This window comes from Entelurus aequoreus, linkage group LG20 (genome assembly GCF_033978785.1).
Source record: "Entelurus aequoreus isolate RoL-2023_Sb linkage group LG20, RoL_Eaeq_v1.1, whole genome shotgun sequence".
NCBI lineage: Eukaryota > Metazoa > Chordata > Actinopteri > Syngnathiformes > Syngnathidae > Entelurus > Entelurus aequoreus.
This window is the reverse complement of record NC_084750.1, coordinates 25968746-25986408: the sequence shown is the minus strand read 5'-3', so window position 1 is coordinate 25986408 and position 17663 is coordinate 25968746. Positions and strand designations below refer to the sequence as shown.

The window sequence follows — 17663 nt, the reverse complement described above, 5'->3', positions numbered from 1 at the left end:
AGCGTATAACTTGATGGATAACGTGCGTTGAAATCATAAGTCAAGCAAGTATTTTAGTATGTTTTGATTTTAACCAAAAAAATTGGAATGTATAATTTTTGTTGCATCTTTAAAGAATATAATAGTTTAAAATAGTTTATATATATATATATATATATATATATATATATATATATATATATATATATATATATATATATATATATATATATTATATATATATATACACATATATTAAAGTACCAATGATTATCACACACACACTAGGTGTGGGGAGATTTTATCACACACACACTAGCTGTGGTGAAATTATTCTCTGCATCTGACCCGTGTGGGAAAAAAATCACAAGACTATTTCATCTGATGAAATAGTCTTGTGATTTTTTCCCACACACACATATTACGCTCTACCACGGTATCGAGCACTATTTTTTTTGGATAATCTAATTAAGACATATATATATATATATATATATACTGTGTATATATATATATATATATACTGTGTATATATATATATATATATATATATATATATATATATATATATATATATATATATATATATATATATATATATTTCATTCTGTCAAAATGGCTATATATAGTAACATAGCACAGCACAGCACACTTCTCCCCTTCACAATAATAGCGTGGTGTGCTACATCCGGTCTGACTGCGTTAACAAAATAAAAGGTTTCAAAAAAGTACCTCGCAAAAGCAAAATGTACTTAACGCACCAATTGATACATTTACACAATTATGCTTTGACCTAAAATACTGGTCAAAATTGTCCCAAGTTGTATTTCACCAAAAAATGTGAGGATTTTTGCATTTACTGTAATTAACAAACATTTTTTTTATACAAAAAGCACATAGTCATTGCTGGTAAAACAAGTTTAAAGGAGAAAAAACTGAATTAAAAAAAATTTAAACGGAAAAACTGAGGGTATTGTTTTTTACATTGCTATTTTTTGTAAACTCATTGTTATTGCTATTGTTTTATTTGTTGTGGTTTATACCTTACCAATTTACATCCGTTTTTTTTTTATTATTCAAAGTTAAGTTTTGACGGTACAATAAATAATTTTGTTCTTAAAATAATGAATCATTGTGTAATTAATCGTGATTACAATATCAACCAAAATATTTGTGATGATTATTTTTTGGCATAATCGTCCAGCCCTATTCACGATACCTCCAAAAAGTGCTGTATCAGCATTGGAACATCCCTATATTTAATTAAGTGATTCTTTGGTGTACCCCTACATAGAGCCCACATACCACTACAGTTTGAGAATCACCGGGCTAGAAGAATAGCGAAATTCTGCTAAATAGCGGACGTCTGGAATCCCTGGTGTGTGTGTGGGTACGTACATACCTCCTCTGCTTGCATCATCTTGAACACCTCCCCAAACTCTGAGTTCTCTCCTGTTCCGATGACGATTCCCTGCCAGACAGCAAGGAGAAAGGAACGCTGAGTGCCGGAAGCTTCCAGTGTGGTACGTGCGTCGTGTAGCTACCTTGGCTCGGCCGCAGCGCACCAACGTGCCCATAAAGGCGATGTTGCTGCGGGAAGCGATGTCTCTGTTGGTAGCGTCCGGCTGGTGCGTGGTGGACTTGGAGCAAGGCGCCGTCTCCCCTGTCAGACTGGACTCATCCACAGAAAGGTCGCTGGCCTGGTGGATCAGGAGCGTCAATCAAGGCAGCAGGGCAGCTTGTCTGAGTGGCGCACACACGATCACGCGCACTCACCTCAAAGAGGCGGAGGTCTGCCGGGACCCTCTCCCCCACTGACAGACAGACGGTGTCTCCAGGCACCAGTTCTCTGGCCAACATGTGCTGCGGCTGTCCTTGCCTGACACTGAAACGTCACCTAGTGGTCACAACATGTATCTGCACACTCCTGAGGAATTCACGAGGGCTGCGCGTCATACCAGTGACATTCCGGAGGAACCAGCTTGCCGAGCTCCTCTAGAGACTTCTCCGAGCGATACTCCTAAAGAATCATCAGAGGGGAGTGTTTGGGAGGATTTCTTTTCCCATCATGCACCATGCGAACCCGCCAGACTCACCTGGACGAACGCGACGGTCACTACGATGATGATGGCCTGTCAGGGCAGCAAAAACAACATCAGTCTGTCTTTTGGTAGGGACACCACACAATGCTATTGTCTCACTCGATCAGATTTTCCTTGATGGTGACATCAAGGAATCAATCGAGTGAGTTTTTGAGAAGGAGCGGCTCTGAACGTACCACAGTGATGCTGATGGCGTCGTCAAGCTGGCGCATGAGAACGCTGATGACGGCTGAAGCCAGCAGCAGCAGGATGAGCGGATCTTTAAACTGTACAACATGAGTACATATTACTACTATATTATACACATCATTACTATTAAATTACTATACACATTACTTTTAGTACATTCATGTACTGTACATACATCACTACTGCATTAATATACGCACATCATTACTACTAATCCATTCATACAAATACATTACAACTAAATTTACATACGAGAAAATTCCCACGGAAATCTGTAACCTGAACTTCTGGCATAAAACGTTAGCATTATAGTATAAGAGACGTTAGGATACCTTCAAGATGGCGCCGAGTGCCAAAATCCATGATTTTTAGGTTCAGACATACAAAATTTGCTAAAAAGGTAGCTTAAAGGCCTACTGAAAGCCACTACTACCGACCACGCAGTCTGATAGTTTATATATCAATGATGAAATCTTAACATTATAACACATGCCAATACGGCCGGGTTAACTTATAAAGTGACATTTTAAATTTGCCGCTAAACTTCCGGTTCGAAACGCCTCTGCGGATGACGTATGCGCGTGACGTAGACCGGGGAACACGGGTATGCCTTCCACATTGAAGCCAATACGAAAAAGCTCTGTTTTCATTTCATAATTCCACAGTATTCTGGACATCTGTGTTCGTGAATCTGTTTCAATCATGTTCATTGCATTATGAAGAAGGAAGCTGAGCAAGCAAAGAAGAAAGTTGTCGGTGCGAAATGGACGTATTTTTCGAACGTAGTCAGCAACAACAGTACACAGCCGGCGCTTCTTTGTTTACATTCCCGAAAGATGCAGTCAAGATGGAAGAACTCGGATAACAGAGACTCTAACCAGGAGGACTTTTGACATCGATACACAGACGCCTGTAGAGAACTGGGACAACACAGACTCTTACCAGGATTACTTTGATTTGGATGACAAAGACGCAGACGTGCTACTGTGAGTATGCAGCTTTGGCTTCTAAACATTTGATCGCTTGACCGTATGTGCGCAACTTTTTTTTGCGTATGTACGTAACTTTTTTAAAATATATAAGCTTTATGAACCTTGGGTTAGGTGAACGGTCTTTTGGGCTGAGTGATTGTGTGTGTTGATCGGGTGTTTGAATTGTATTGGCGTGTTCTATGGAGCTAGGAGCTAGCATAGGAGCTAGCATAACACGTACCGTACCGTACGTGCGCGTCACGTACGCAACTTTTTAAAAATATATAAGCTTTATGAACCTTGGGTTAGGTGAACGGTCTTTTGGTCTGAGTGATTGTGTGTGTTGATCAGGTGTTTGAATTGTATTGGCGTGTTCTATGGAGCTAGGAGCTAGCAGAGGAGCTAGGAGCTAGCATAACAAACACGCAGGTGTTATTATGCAGGATTAATTTGTGGCATATTAAATATAAGCCTGGTTGTGCTGTGGCTAATAGAGTATATATATGTCTTGTGTTTATTTACTGTTGTAGTCATTCCCAGCTGAATATCAGGTACCGTGAGTATGCAGCCTTGGCTGCTAAACATTTGACAACTTGACCGTATGTGCGCGTCACGTACGTAACTTTTTAAAAATATATAAGCTTTATGAACCTTGGGTTAGGTGAACGGTCTTTTGGGCTGAGTGATTGTGTGTGTTGATCAGGTGTTTGAATTGTATTGGCGTGTTCTATGGAGCTAGGAGCTAGCAGAGGAGCTAGGAGCTAGCATAACAAACACGCAGGTGTTTTTATGCAGGATTAATTTGTGGCATGTTAAATATAAGCCTGGTTGTGTTGTGGCTAATAGAGTATATATATGTCTTGTGTTTATTTACTGTTGTAGTCATTCCCAGCTGAATATCAGGTCACCCCCGGCTCTCACAGCATCTTCCCTATCTGAATAGCTTCCACTCCCCACTAGTCCTCCACTTGCACTTTACTCATCCACAAATCTTTCATCCTCGCTCAAATTAATGGGGAAATTGTCGCTTTCTCGGTCCGAATCTCTCTCACTTCATGCGGCCATCATTGTAAACATAGGGAACTTTGCGTATATGTTCAACTGACTACGTCACGCTACTTCCGGTAGGGGCAAGCCTTTATTTTATCAGATACCAAAAGTTGCAATCTTTATCGTCGTTGTTCTATACTAAATCCTTTCAGCAAAAATATGGCAATATCGCGAAATGATCAAGTATGACACATAGAATAGATCTGCTATCCCCGTTTAAATAAAAAAAATTCATTTCAGTAGGCCTTTAAAACATTAGCATGCTAACGTTAGTACGATGACAAGTTAGCACACTTCTAAGATGGCGCAGAGTATTAAAATACACTATTTTTAGGTGTAAACATACAAAAATAGCTAAAAAAGCTTGCATAAAACGCTAGCATCCTAATGTTAGCATTATAATAAGAGCCGTTAAAATATCTTCAACATGGCGCCAAGTGTTAAAATCCATGATTTTTAGGTTTGTACATATCAAATTAGCTAAAAAGTTGCCATAAAACTCTAGCATGCATTTTTACACACAAGATTACTACTAGAACATTCAGACACGCCCATATTACTATTGCTACTACATTAATATAAATATTATAGAAATATAGTATGTGTATAGAGGCCATTGTAAATTGGCAGTCATGCTTCCATCAGTCTAAAGTCGTTATTAGGGGTGTGAATCTTTGGGCACTGAACGATTCGATTAAGAATCCATTCTCGATTCAACACGATTCTCGCAATGTATTATTTGGTATAACATTTATAATTAAACTTTTTAAAAACAGGTTACAGTTTAGAAAAGCTCCTTCTGGTTGCATAGAGATGGCCAAAAAACGACTTTTTAGAAATGTATTCTTATAAAAAAAAAATGTTTTTATTTTTTTTGTAAATCAATTCTTGAAAATAATGAATCGATTTAGAGACAGGATGAATAAGAATAGCAATTTTTCTTTTGTGCACCCCTAGTGGCTACACATGTATCTCACCACCACCATGGGTAGATATTAACAATGGATTGAATTTGGCGCTGCAATTATCGATTATTTTAGTAATTCAGTACGATTAGTAACGATTATTTTATTCCAATTATTCAAATAATCAGATAAAACAAACTTTAGCCTAACCTCAATATGTAAAAATAGTTCAACAAAATCTAATTGGGCTTGCCATAACCTTGATTATCTTTTTTCTAATAAACGCACGCAATCAACATCGAAATGTTGATTGCACACTTAAAATGTGTGCATTAATAACATGTTTTTAAAAGGTCCAGGCACTCCATGCGGGTTCAGATTCTTAACAATAATCGAAGAAACAGATTAGGAATGAAAGCTTTTATCCAATTAAATTACCCGGTAATTGGTTAATCGGTCCAGCCCTAATTGGATTTATATACTGTAAATTCCGGACTATAAGCAACTACTTTTTTCCTACGCTTTGGACCCTGCGGCTTGTAAAAGAGTTTGGCTGATTTATAGGTTTCTTTTCGCCGACAGCCATAATGGACATAGTTTGAAAAAATAAAAAAAACTCGCAAAAACTTTTGAATAAATTCGCTCACTGCAGGTGCTGCAGAGCCATTCAGTTTAGACTGGACTTCCGACCGGAAGTACAAGTTCCGTTCCGTCTTTCAGCCGTCCATAGCGTTTCAACTCGTATAGTCTTCACCCATGTGTGACGTGTGTAGGAGTGTTTTCATGCATATCTGTACATGCTATCGTAATGTACTCAATCTAGTGTCGTTAGCATTAGCTCATATGCTAACACGTTTACAAGTATCTGTGTTAAAATGATTAACTTACAATGGCATTCTTTTTGTATTGTTTCAGTTTCGTAAATTCACCAAAACGTCACCGTGGCGTTATTGAGTCTGTTTAGCTGATTGGAGAGCTAGCTTCCGCAGCTAGTGGGTCCATGACGATGACTGTTTTGTTTGATCAGTCATTTTACTGCCGTGTTACAGAACCCGTTTGGAAATAATAAAAGCATGTAAATAAATATTTACAAAATATTTCTGTGTAAATAACTAATTTCACAACGAATATATCTGCGGCTTTTAGTCCGATGCGGCTAATATATGGAAAATATTTGTTCTTCTAAAATTTAGTACGTGCCGCTTATATACCGGAGCGCGCTACAGTCCTTGAAATACGGGCAGTGCCTTTTCCTGGAAACCGAGAGTGCTTCACACTGATTTGGACTAAGTTTACACTGCAGGCCGAAGTGGCCCAAATCTGATTTTTTCAAAATCTGATTTTTTCCAGCTGACTGTTTACACTGCAAGTAAAATGTGATTTTTATCAGACTCCAGTGTAAACGCGCACAGGAACCAACGTGGCCTCGACTTCACATGCAAACAAAGGAAGCTGACCAGGAAGTCGCTGCTATTACAAAATAAAATAAAAATCACATCACCTTAAAAATTTGTGTTTTTTACGTGAAAGTAAATGAAAGTAATATAATCAATGAATGGATGTATATAGTGTAATATATTTGAGAGGGTTCTAATCTTTTTATGGCTGTTAATAAGAAGAGACACGGACATCAGCGTGGATCTGCGGGAGCTTTATTTTTCAACTCACATGTAAGCAAATGCGCCACAGCGTCTTTCAACAATCGCTATTCTTCAGAATCAAAATATACCGTCATGTATTACATATAGCCTATTATTTGCGCACTACTGACAAGTGATGCACCGATAATTTAGTCGTCTTAAATGAAAACCGAAACCGGGTGTTGTGATGAAATATCCATTCCCGCAGGAGACTGCGTTTTTCCGGCGCAAACAAATGACGTAGCTCGCCCAAAGCTGACGAAAAAAAAGACACATTTGGGTCACATTCAGGTCGCATTGCGTTTGGAATCTGATCTTTTCAAATGTGACTTCAGTCTAATCGGATTCAGGACGACCTCCTGACGTGGCCTGAATCTGATGCCAAAAGATCAGATTTATTTCCCCTTGGGGATTAATAAAGTACTTGTGATTTGAAGCTTTTCGTAGCATTTAGACTGGCAAAGAAAATCTAATCTGTGTAACTTGAGGGCAAAAAAATCTGATTTGGTATGCAGTGTAAACAGGCCCCATGCTAAATCTGGTTCCTGGACATGGAACATCAGAGCCTGAGCTTACGGCGAGAGGCTGACAAGTTCTGACAAGACATAGGCCTGACTCATCTCAACCAATTGGTTGAGATGAGTTCCAATAATTCTGGAACTGAAGTCCTCGAAAAGGGCTTGACCTTATTCTTCTCTGGAGTTGTCGCAGGGGAAAGACTGCACGCTTGATGTCTACGTGTTGAGGTCATCCCCACTGAACGAGAGCGTTACTTCTCTGCGCCTTTGGGTCGTGGAAGGAACCCGTTCAGAAAGAGTTCAGAGATCCCTGCCTTCTTGGAGTCAATAAGGGGGCGCTGGCGCATCCCCACTAGTGACTCCGTAGTTCTACTGGGAGACTTCACACCCATGTTGGCAACAATCGTGTGAACTGCAGGGGAGTGTTTGGGAGAAACAGCCGCCCCGATCTGAACCCGTGCGGTGTCACATTATTTGACTTCTGTCCTAACCAGTTTGTCCAGAACAGCTTCCCACTTGCTGACTCAAGATGGCTTGGAGCCATGTGACGCGGGGGCTTACCTGGGAGATGTACTTCCTCCACAGCGGCTCCTCTTCGCTGATGTCAAATTCGTTCCAGCCATGGTAGATCCTGCGGCGCACCACTTCCTCCTCGCTCAGCCCATACTGAAGGTTGGCCTGCAGCGTCGACACAACAAGACAAGCGTTCAGCCTCCATCTTGGTGTCGGGGGCCAAACAGTCTTTAAAAAGTTCAAAATGCCGGAAAGCCACAGCCGTGTCCTTTCATGCATGGGCGGGACCACGGCGTGCTCCCCATACCTGAAGAGCGCACGCCACTTCATTGACGGGCAGTTCACTCGCTTTTTTGGAGCTTAGCACAGGAACCATGTTGTCATCTTCACTGTTCTCTTGTGTGTGGGAAAGCTGCAACACACACACACACACACACACACACACACACACACACACACACACACACACACACACACACACACACACACAGGTCACTGAGCAGCAACATTGGCTGGCACACCGTGACATCATATAGACAACGGTGGATTGCATTTTCATCAGCCAGAGTCAGTGTAGAGACTGTGTGAGAATGCTGAAGAGCTAGAACTGAAATGCTTTACAGGCGTGGGACTAAAAGGTATGACTTTCTCTACATTACTACTAATTATACGCGTAACACAGCACGCTTTGTACTAGGACTGGGCGATATGGCCTTTTATTAATATCTCAATATTTTTAGGCCTTGTCACGATACACGATATATATCTCGATATTTTGCCTTAGCCTTGAATTGACACTTGATGCATATAATCACATCAGTATGATGATTCCATGTGTCTACATTAAAACATTCTTGTCACATACTGCATTAACATATGCTCATTTTAAACTTTCATGCAGAGAGGGAAATCACAACTAAGTCAATTTACCAAAACTGTATTTATTAAACAGTTATTAAGCAATGGCACAAACATTCATGTCATTTCCAAAACAGAAAGTGCAAGATTGTCAGAGACATTTTAAAACAAGCTATTAGTGCACTTTTGTGCATGATGTCACTAAGATGACATATCAAAACAACACTAAATCAAAGTGAACTTTTTGTACAGAACGCCGCTACAATAGTTTAAAACAAATAAAGGGCACTTTTGTGCATGATGTCACACAAGATATTTCAATAACTGTCAAAAATGAGCTGCATAATAGGAAATCAAATAGTGTATGTCCATCGCTATGTGGTAGGTTCCTGCGGATGTTATCTCATTCTGTTGACTATTTTTTTCATACGGTTTTGATGTGGAAATGGTTGACATGCGGAGTTTTAAACACTCTTCATTCTCTAGCGGGTGACTTTTCAAATGATGCTACATATTAGCAGTAATGCTACTTTTTGTAGCAAAGCTTTTACCCCACACTTGACATATTACGGTTGTCTGTTCGACATATTCCCGTTTGAAGCCAAAACCACCGCCAGACGATGGACCCCGTGCTGTTTTTCTTGGGAACTAATTCTTCCTTCATTTGTTACCAGATTCGCACCTTCTTTCTCTCGTATTACCACTCGCACCACAGCTAACGTTACCCATGCCGCTACCTCTCTGCTCCACGAGGGCTTATACATATGTGACGTATGTAAGAAGGTGTGCTTGTTTTAAGTTTCTGTGAGAAGGAGAAACAACAAAGAGTGATTAACACATGTAGTGTAATGCCCGCAGTTAAAAGCAACTGCATGAGAACGTATACTCAAATATCACGATATACCGGTAGTCATTTTCTATATCGCACAGAGACAAACCCGCGATATATCGAGTATATCGCCCAGCCCTACTTTGTACCTTTGTATCAATGTCAAGGCTCGGTTCATTTTCGGTACAAATTCAAACCATAGAAATACTTAGCCATCCATCCATCCCTTTTCTACCGCTTGTCCCTCCCGGGGTCATGGAGGGTGCTGGAGCCTATCCCAGCTGCACTTGGGCGAAAGGCGGGATACACCCTGAAAAAGTCACCACCTCATCGCAGGGCCAACACAGACAAGATTCGCACTCACATTCACACACTGGGACCAATTTAGTGTGTTGCCAATCAACCTGTCCCCAGGTGTAATAAACACAAATGTCGCACAAGAAATACATCTACAAGGTTCATCACACGATAGTCACTTGGATGATATATCCTAAAAAAATTCATCTTAGGACAGTGAAATAATGCAGACAAGTACAATAAGAGCTTGACTATTTACTAAAGTCTTTATTGTGTGTGTGCAGCATGAGTAGTTGCAGTTTGTAAGTCTTATCTATCGATCTTGTTGTTTATGTCCGGATGGTTCAAGGGACCCATTTCAGCTTTTCCTTGCAACTTTATGCCTTTTTACTCAGAGTGCTTTAATTTGATTAACAAATGCAGTACAACCTCAGTGGCCTTGTGGTTAGAGTGTCCGCCCTGAGATCGGTAGGTTGTGAGTCCAAACCCCAGCCGAGTCATACCAAAGACTATAAAAATGGGACCCATTACCTCCCTGCTTGGCACTCAGCATCAAGGGTTGGAATTGGGGGTTAAATCACCAAAAATTATTCCCGGGCGCGGCCACCGCTGCTGCCCACTGATCCCCTCACCTCCCAGGGGGTGAACAAAATGCAGAGGACAAATTTCACCACACCTAGTGTGTGCGTGTGACAATCATTGGTACTTTAACTTTAAATTAACAAACTTAATTGGCTCTTGAACAGGGTTCGCGAATCAAAAAGATTGTATCGTGAAGCAAATTCTTCCGTAAGAAACATACATATGTACATACACACGTACATATATACATATACACATACAGTCGTGTTCAAAAGTTGTAAAGAACATAATGTCATGGCTCTCTTGAGTTTCCAATAATTTCTACAACTCTTATTTTTTTGTGATAGAGTGATTGGAGCACATACTTGTTTGTCACAAAAAAAAGTTTAGCTAAAAGTTTACTTCTTTTCTGAATTTGTTATGGGTCTACTGAAAATGTGATCAAATTTGCTTGGGCAAAAGTATACATACAGCAATGTTAGTATTTGGTCCCTTGGCAAGTTTCACTGCAATAAGCCGCTTTTGGTAGCGATCCACAAGCTTCTAGTTGAAATTTTGACCACTCCTCTTGACAAAATTGGTGCAGTTCAGCTAAATTTGTTGGTTTTCTGACATGAACTTGTTTCTTTAGCATTGTCCACATGTTGTCAATGAGATTTAGTCATGACTTTGGGAAGGCCATTCTAAAACCTTAATTCTAACCTGATTTAGCCATTCCTTTACCACTTTTGACGTGTGTTTGGGGTCATTGTCCTGTTGGAACACCCAACTGCGCCCAAGACCCAACCTCCGGGCTAATGATTTTAGGTTGTCCTGAAGAATTTGGAGGTAATCCTCCTTTTTCATTATCCCATTTACTCTCTGTAAAGCACCAGTTCCATTGGCAGCAAAACAGGCACAGAGCAAAATACTACCACCACCATGCTTGACGGTAGGATTGGTGTTCCTGGGATTTAAGGCCTCACCTTTTCTCCTCCAAACATATTGCTGGGTATTTTGGACAAACAGCTACATTTTTGTTTCATCTGACCGCAGAACTTTCCTCCAGAAGGTCTTATCTTTGTCCATGTGATCAGCAGCAAACTTTAGACGAGTCTTAAGGTGTCACTTCTGGAGCAAGGGCTTCCTTCTTGCATGGTAGACTCTGTCCATGGCGATGCAAAACACGCTTGACTGTGGACACTGACACCTGTGTTCCAGCAGCTTCCAATTCATCGTAGATCTGCTTTTTGGTGGTTCCCGATCGACTCTTGATCATCCTGACCAATTTTCTTTCAGCAACAGGTGACAGCTTGCGTTTTCTTCCTGATTGTGGTAGTGACAAAACTGTGCTATGCACTTTATACTTACGAACAATTGTCTACACAGTTGCTCTTGGGACCTGAGGCTGCTTTGAAATGTCTCCAAGTGACTTTCCTGACTTGTTCAAGTCAATGATTCGTTTTTTCAGTTCTGTGCAGAGTTCCTTTAAATTTCCCATTGTCGCGTTTGTAACAGAGTCTAATGACTGCATCACATGAGCCCTATTTAAATGGTCTCAGAGAAGTCAGCAGGTGTAGTCAATCATAATCACTCACATGAAGCTAAGAGGCCATGCCATGAAGCTAATTTGATTTGATTGCAACTTTTCTACATCACCAAAATGTATAATTTATGTTGCTGTATGTATACCTTTGACCCAGCAGATTTGGTCACATTTTCAGTAGACCCATAATAAATTCATAAAAGAATTTGTGACAAACAAGTATGTGCTCCAATCACTCTATCACAAAAAAATAAGAGTTGTAGAAATTATTTGAAACTCAAGACAGCCATGACATTATGTCCTTCACAAGTGTATGTAAACTTTTGACCACGACTATATGTATAGATAGATAGTACTTTATTGATTCCTTCAGGAGAGTTCCCTCAGGAAAATTAAAATTCCAACAGCAGTGTACAGAATTGAGATATAATTTAAAAAGTAAAAAGTAAATAATGGGGGTATAAATGGAAACAAAATAGAAAAATATTACAATAAGAATAAAAATAAAAAGCAACAATGAGAATAAAAATATGACAGTAAAATAAGAATATAACAAGAAAAACTAGGCAGTAGTGACCATGTTGTGAAAAAGTATTGCACTGTTATTGTTTTGCATCCCCTGTCATCCGAGTGCCCTCCCTCCCCCCCAGAGAGGAGTTGTACAGTCTAATGGCGTGTGGGACAAAGCAGTTTTTGAGTATACACACACAGTATACACACACAGACACACACATATGTTAATACTAATTAATAACATTTGTTTTTAAATGTATATCTATTTTTTTTTTGCCTTTTTAAAGAAATATAGTATATCATTAAAAATGCTAATTATTCGATGACGTCATGGTGACCACCTCCCCACCACCAAAGGTATCTTGGCAGTCTAGATGAAACCCTGCTTTGAACACAACATAAAGTGCTATACAGAAATGTACGTATATTAGGGATGGGTGGTTATATGATCGTGATCGATGATCGCGATTAATCTGAGTTGAAAATCCGGGGGAGAAGGTGTAAATCTCGCGCCAGGCCGTACCCATATCCGCAGCAGGTCTCCAAGGTGAACAGCCTCTGGCATGTTAGAATCTGAGTTGATCATCTAGGCTGTTGGCATTTTCACCTTGATCAAACATGGCGGAAATGTCTGTTAAAAGAGAGCAGTAGTAAACAGTAGGGAAGCAACGATGCTTCGTATAATCCTCTACGGAACAATTTGACTTTATTGACCGTTATCCAGTGTGTGTACTTGTGTACGTTTGTGTGTGTTCCTGTGAAAGTGTGTCACTGTGTGTGCGCGACCATTCTGTTCCACCATCTCGAAAGTGGTTAATGTTCAATCAGCGTTGTGCCTCTTCCACCTTACAGAGCTGGAAGTGCAGCCCAGAAGAACAAAATAAAGAAATGTGACTAACACTAGCATAGACATTTAAAACAACATTGAGAAGGAGCAGCGACTTCAGTGACAGACTTTAGCTTCACCAGCAATCCTGCCCTGAATGTGGACTTTCAGGCAAGCGCAGTCTTTGTGACTGAACTACTGTATTGGTCTCAACTGGGAGAATAAACACACACACTAGTTTAATCAGAAAAAGGCATTTTTATAACTAAATATTTTTAATCAGACTTTTTGTTTATGTTTGGTAACACTTTAGTATGGGGAACACATATTCACCATTAATTAGTTCCTTATTAACATGCAAATTAGTAACATATTGGCTCTTAATTAGTCATTAAGTACTTATTAATGCCTTATTCGGCATGGCCTTATTATACAACCCGTAAGCCATTGACTAAGAGTTAACTAACCCTAACCCTAACCCTAACCCTAAACCTAACCCTTATATGTTCCCCTAGTGTCCAAATAAATCTAAATTAAGTCTTTGTTACTTTAATAAGCAACTAATTAATGGTGAATACGTTCCCCATACTAAAGTGTTACCTTATGTTTCTGCAAAGATTAAACTCTTCTGATACAACATGTACTTTGTGTTCAAATCATTTTAGAGTTTGTGGATAAAAAACATTTTGTTCCTAAAATAATCATTAAACTTGTTATATGTATTGGTACACATTAAAACTGCACTTTAATGTACTTTCATTAAATAAAAGCTATAGTACTTGGGTTTAAAAAAAACTCCACAATCTGGTTCACCGCTTGCCGTTCACCAAAGCACTGGTGAGAAACACTGATGCATACAAGTAATCATAAAATACAAACAATAATTTACCATTTGAAAGTAATGTTTAGTAAATGTTAACTTGGAATACAAGTCTTATAGTATTCAGTACACCAATGATACTTTTGTTTTACTGCAGAATGAAGTTTGTGACGACAAGCAAAAAAACAAAAGAACTTTGAGAGGGAGGGAAAAAAAAGTTATTCTCTTTACCCCCACCGAAAAAGAAGTAAAACTGTGGCCCTAAAACCGAGGTACGGACCGTAGTGTGGGTTACCTGTACCGTTGCATCTCTAGTAAACAAAATGACAGTTGTCAGCTGTTAGCATATATTACCTCGATCAAACATGGCGGAAATGTCTGTTGCAAGATACTGCAGCAGTAAGCAGGGATGTGGTACTCTGTATAATCCTGCACGGGACAAAAAAAATACAAAATCGTAATATGAAAAATAAAAAGTGTGATCATTTTTTTTGCCATATAGCCTAGCCCTATTGTATATAAAACAAACATAACAAGAAGGTTTATTTATTATCTATTAACAAGACAAAACAGCAACCGGAACTGTCCTGTATGCGCTGCTCTGCACAACACATGCATGCACCCACATAAGTCCCTTTGGTGCCTTCACAAACGACCAGAAATCACAAAAAATCCTTTACAACTATATTTCTGCCATTATAAACTTTTTAAAAGTAAAATCCGCTTACAGTACATTAACATTGTCAAAAGTCCTGCTGGGCTGCACCATGAGAAGGGAAAAAGGGGGGGGGAAGGGAAGGGAGCCGTTTGTGTGCTCTTGGAAGAGGTTACGCTGATTGACAGGTACAGTGGTCTTCTCCTCCGCTGTTTAGTAAGTCTTCTTTGGCAATTTTTTTTTTTCTTCCGAAAAATCTGTTATCACAATTAAAAATTTCTGCGGTACAAAACCTGCTTCTTCAATTTCTTCAATACGAGCAAGCACAAAATGGCTGCCGGCCGGACACAAAATGAATGAATGAAGCGTTCGTACACAGAGACATGGTTCGCACGCAGAGGCATAGTTGGTGCGATCTAAAAGTTCGCAAATAGGAGGGGCTCGGATGTCGAGTTTCCAATACATGTGCATGTAACACTTCCTGTGTTAATTGTGTGAATGTGAGTGTGAATATTGTCTGTCTGTGTTGGCCCTGTGATGAGGTGGCGACTTGTCCAGGGTGTACCCCGCCTACCGCCCGAATGCAGCTGAGATAGGCTCCAGCACCCCCCGCAACCCCGAAAGAGACAAGCGGTAGAAAACGGATGGATGGATGGATGGAAATGTACTGCCCCCTTGTGGTCAGAGAGACACGGCCACCGATGCAACTTTAATCGCTTTATTAACGCGTGGCAACAACGCACAGTCAGCACATTCTTCTAAAAGCTGCTCTCGCCCACAACGTACGCCTGTCGCCCAGTCTGCGTGTGGGACAACCAGAAATTGAACAAAAAAAAAGCTGTTAGTCGGAATGTCCTGAATGATAAAGTGAGAAGCTACTTTTTATTCCGGACGTTGTGAGAAAAATCACATTCTTTGAATGAATTCCTCCTAAAGTGCCATCTCACGCCTAAAGGTCTGCCAAAAAGAATTCACTCATAAAGGTCACGGGAGCCCCAAAAGTTTGGAAATGTATAAAACCCAAAACCAGTGAAGTTGGCACGTTGTGTAAATCGTAAATAAAAACAGAATACAATGATTTGCAAATCTTTTTCAACCTATATTCAATTGAATAGTCTGCAAAGACAAGATACTTAACGTTTGAACCGGTAAACTGTTATTTTTTGCAAATATTAGCTCATTTGGAATTTGATGCCTGCAACATGTTTCAAAAAAGCTGGCACAAGTGGCAAAAAAGTGACAGAGTTGAGGAATGCTCATTAAACACTTATTTGAAACACCCCACAGTGAACAGGCTAATTGGGAACAGGTGGGTGCCATGATAGGGCATAAAAGCAGTTTCCATGAAATGCTTAGTCATTCACAAACAAGGATGGGGCGAAAGTCACCACTTTATGAACAAATGCGTGAGCAAATTGTCCAAGAGTTTAAGAAAAACATTTCTCAACCAGCTATTGCAGGGAATTTAGGGATTTCACCATCTACGGCCCGTAATATCAAAAGGTTCAGATAATCTGGAGAAATCACTGCATGTAAGCGATGATATTACGGACTTTCGATCCCTCAGGCGTTACTGCATCAAAAAGCGACATCAGTGTGTAAAGGATATCACCACATGGGCTCAGGAACACTTCAGAAAACCACTGTCAATAACTACAGTTCGTCGCTACATCTGTAAGTGCAAGTTAAAACTCAACTATGCAAAGCGAAAGCCATTTATCAACGACACCCTGAAACGCCGTCGGCTTCGCTGGGCCTGAGCTCATCTAAGATGGACTGATGCAAAGTAGAAAAGTGTTCTGTGGTCTGACGAGTCCACATTTCAAATTGTTTTTGGAAACTGTGGACGTCGTGTCCTCCGGAACAAAGAGGAAAAGAGCCATCCGGATTGGTATAGGCGCAAAGTTGAAAAGCCAACATCTGTAATGGTATGGGGGTGTATTAGTGCCCAAGGCATGGGTAAACTTACACATCTGTGAAGGCACCATTAATGCAGAAAGGTACATACAGGTTTTGGAGCAACATATGTTGCCATCCAAACAACGTTATCATGGACGCCCCTGCTTATTTCAGCAAGACAATGCCAAGCCACGTGTTACAACAATGTGGCTTCATAGTAAAAGAGTGCGGGTACTAGACTGGCCTGCCTGTAGTCCAGACCTGTCTCCCATTGAAAATGTGTGGTGCAGTATGAAGCCTAAAATACCACAACCGAGACCCCGGACTGTTGAACAACTTAAGCTGTACATCAAGCAAGAATGGGAAATAATTCCACCTAAAAAAACTTCAAAAATTGGTCTCCTCAGTTCCAAACATTTACTGAGTGTTGTTAAAAGAAAAGGCTATGAAACACAGTGGTATAAATGTCCCTGTGCCAACTTTTTTGCAATGTGTTGCTGTCATTAAATTCAAAGTTAATGATTTGCAAAAAAAATTAAATACTTTTCTCAGTTCGAACATTAAATATCTTGTCTTTACAGTCTATTCAATTGAATATAAGTTGAAAAGGATTTGCAAATATTGTATTCTGTTTTTATTTACGATTTACACAACGTGCCAACTTCACTGGTTTTGGGGTTTGTACATGAAGAGCACAGGGGCGGGTAGGGCTGTGCGATATGGCTGAAAACCCTATCACTGTATAAATGTTTGACATCGGTCGATATTGATTATTCATATTTTACATCAGTGGTCCCCAACCTTTTTGTAACTGCGGACCGGTCAACGCTTGAAAATGTGTCCCACGGACCGGAGGGGGGGGAATGTTTTTTTTTTGGTTTGTTTTTTTTTGTCATAAAAAAATACAATCATGTGTGCTTACGGACTGTATCCCTGCAGACTGTATTGATCTATATTGATATATAGTGTAGGAACCAGAAATATTAATAACA

At 39.9% G+C, this 17663-nt stretch overlaps 2 protein-coding genes across 3 annotated transcripts in view; one reads left to right on the top strand and one right to left on the bottom strand.

The window, feature by feature from the left end:
• atp2c1 (ATPase secretory pathway Ca2+ transporting 1) overlaps positions 1–17663 on the bottom strand; it is a 76010-nt gene that overhangs the window by 15677 nt on the left and 42670 nt on the right. For both annotated transcript variants that reach the window (XM_062029774.1, XM_062029773.1), the window contains exons 2-9: positions 8175–8279; positions 7916–8032; positions 2258–2347; positions 2076–2111; positions 1938–1999; positions 1756–1864; positions 1524–1679; positions 1382–1450 (exon numbers count right to left, since the gene is read on the bottom strand). In XM_062029774.1, coding sequence (XP_061885758.1) covers positions 1382–1450; positions 1524–1679; positions 1756–1864; positions 1938–1999; positions 2076–2111; positions 2258–2347; positions 7916–8032; positions 8175–8243 — 708 coding nt within the window. In that variant the 5' untranslated portion in view covers positions 8244–8279. The remainder of the gene's footprint in view (positions 1–1381; positions 1451–1523; positions 1680–1755; positions 1865–1937; positions 2000–2075; positions 2112–2257; positions 2348–7915; positions 8033–8174; positions 8280–17663) is intronic.
• Positions 8382–17663, top strand: part of pik3r4 (phosphoinositide-3-kinase, regulatory subunit 4) — a 60150-nt gene continuing 50868 nt past the window's right edge. The window contains exon 1 of the mRNA XM_062029772.1: positions 8382–8505. Within this exon, the coding sequence (XP_061885756.1) occupies positions 8480–8505 (26 nt within the window). The 5' untranslated portion in view covers positions 8382–8479. The remainder of the gene's footprint in view (positions 8506–17663) is intronic.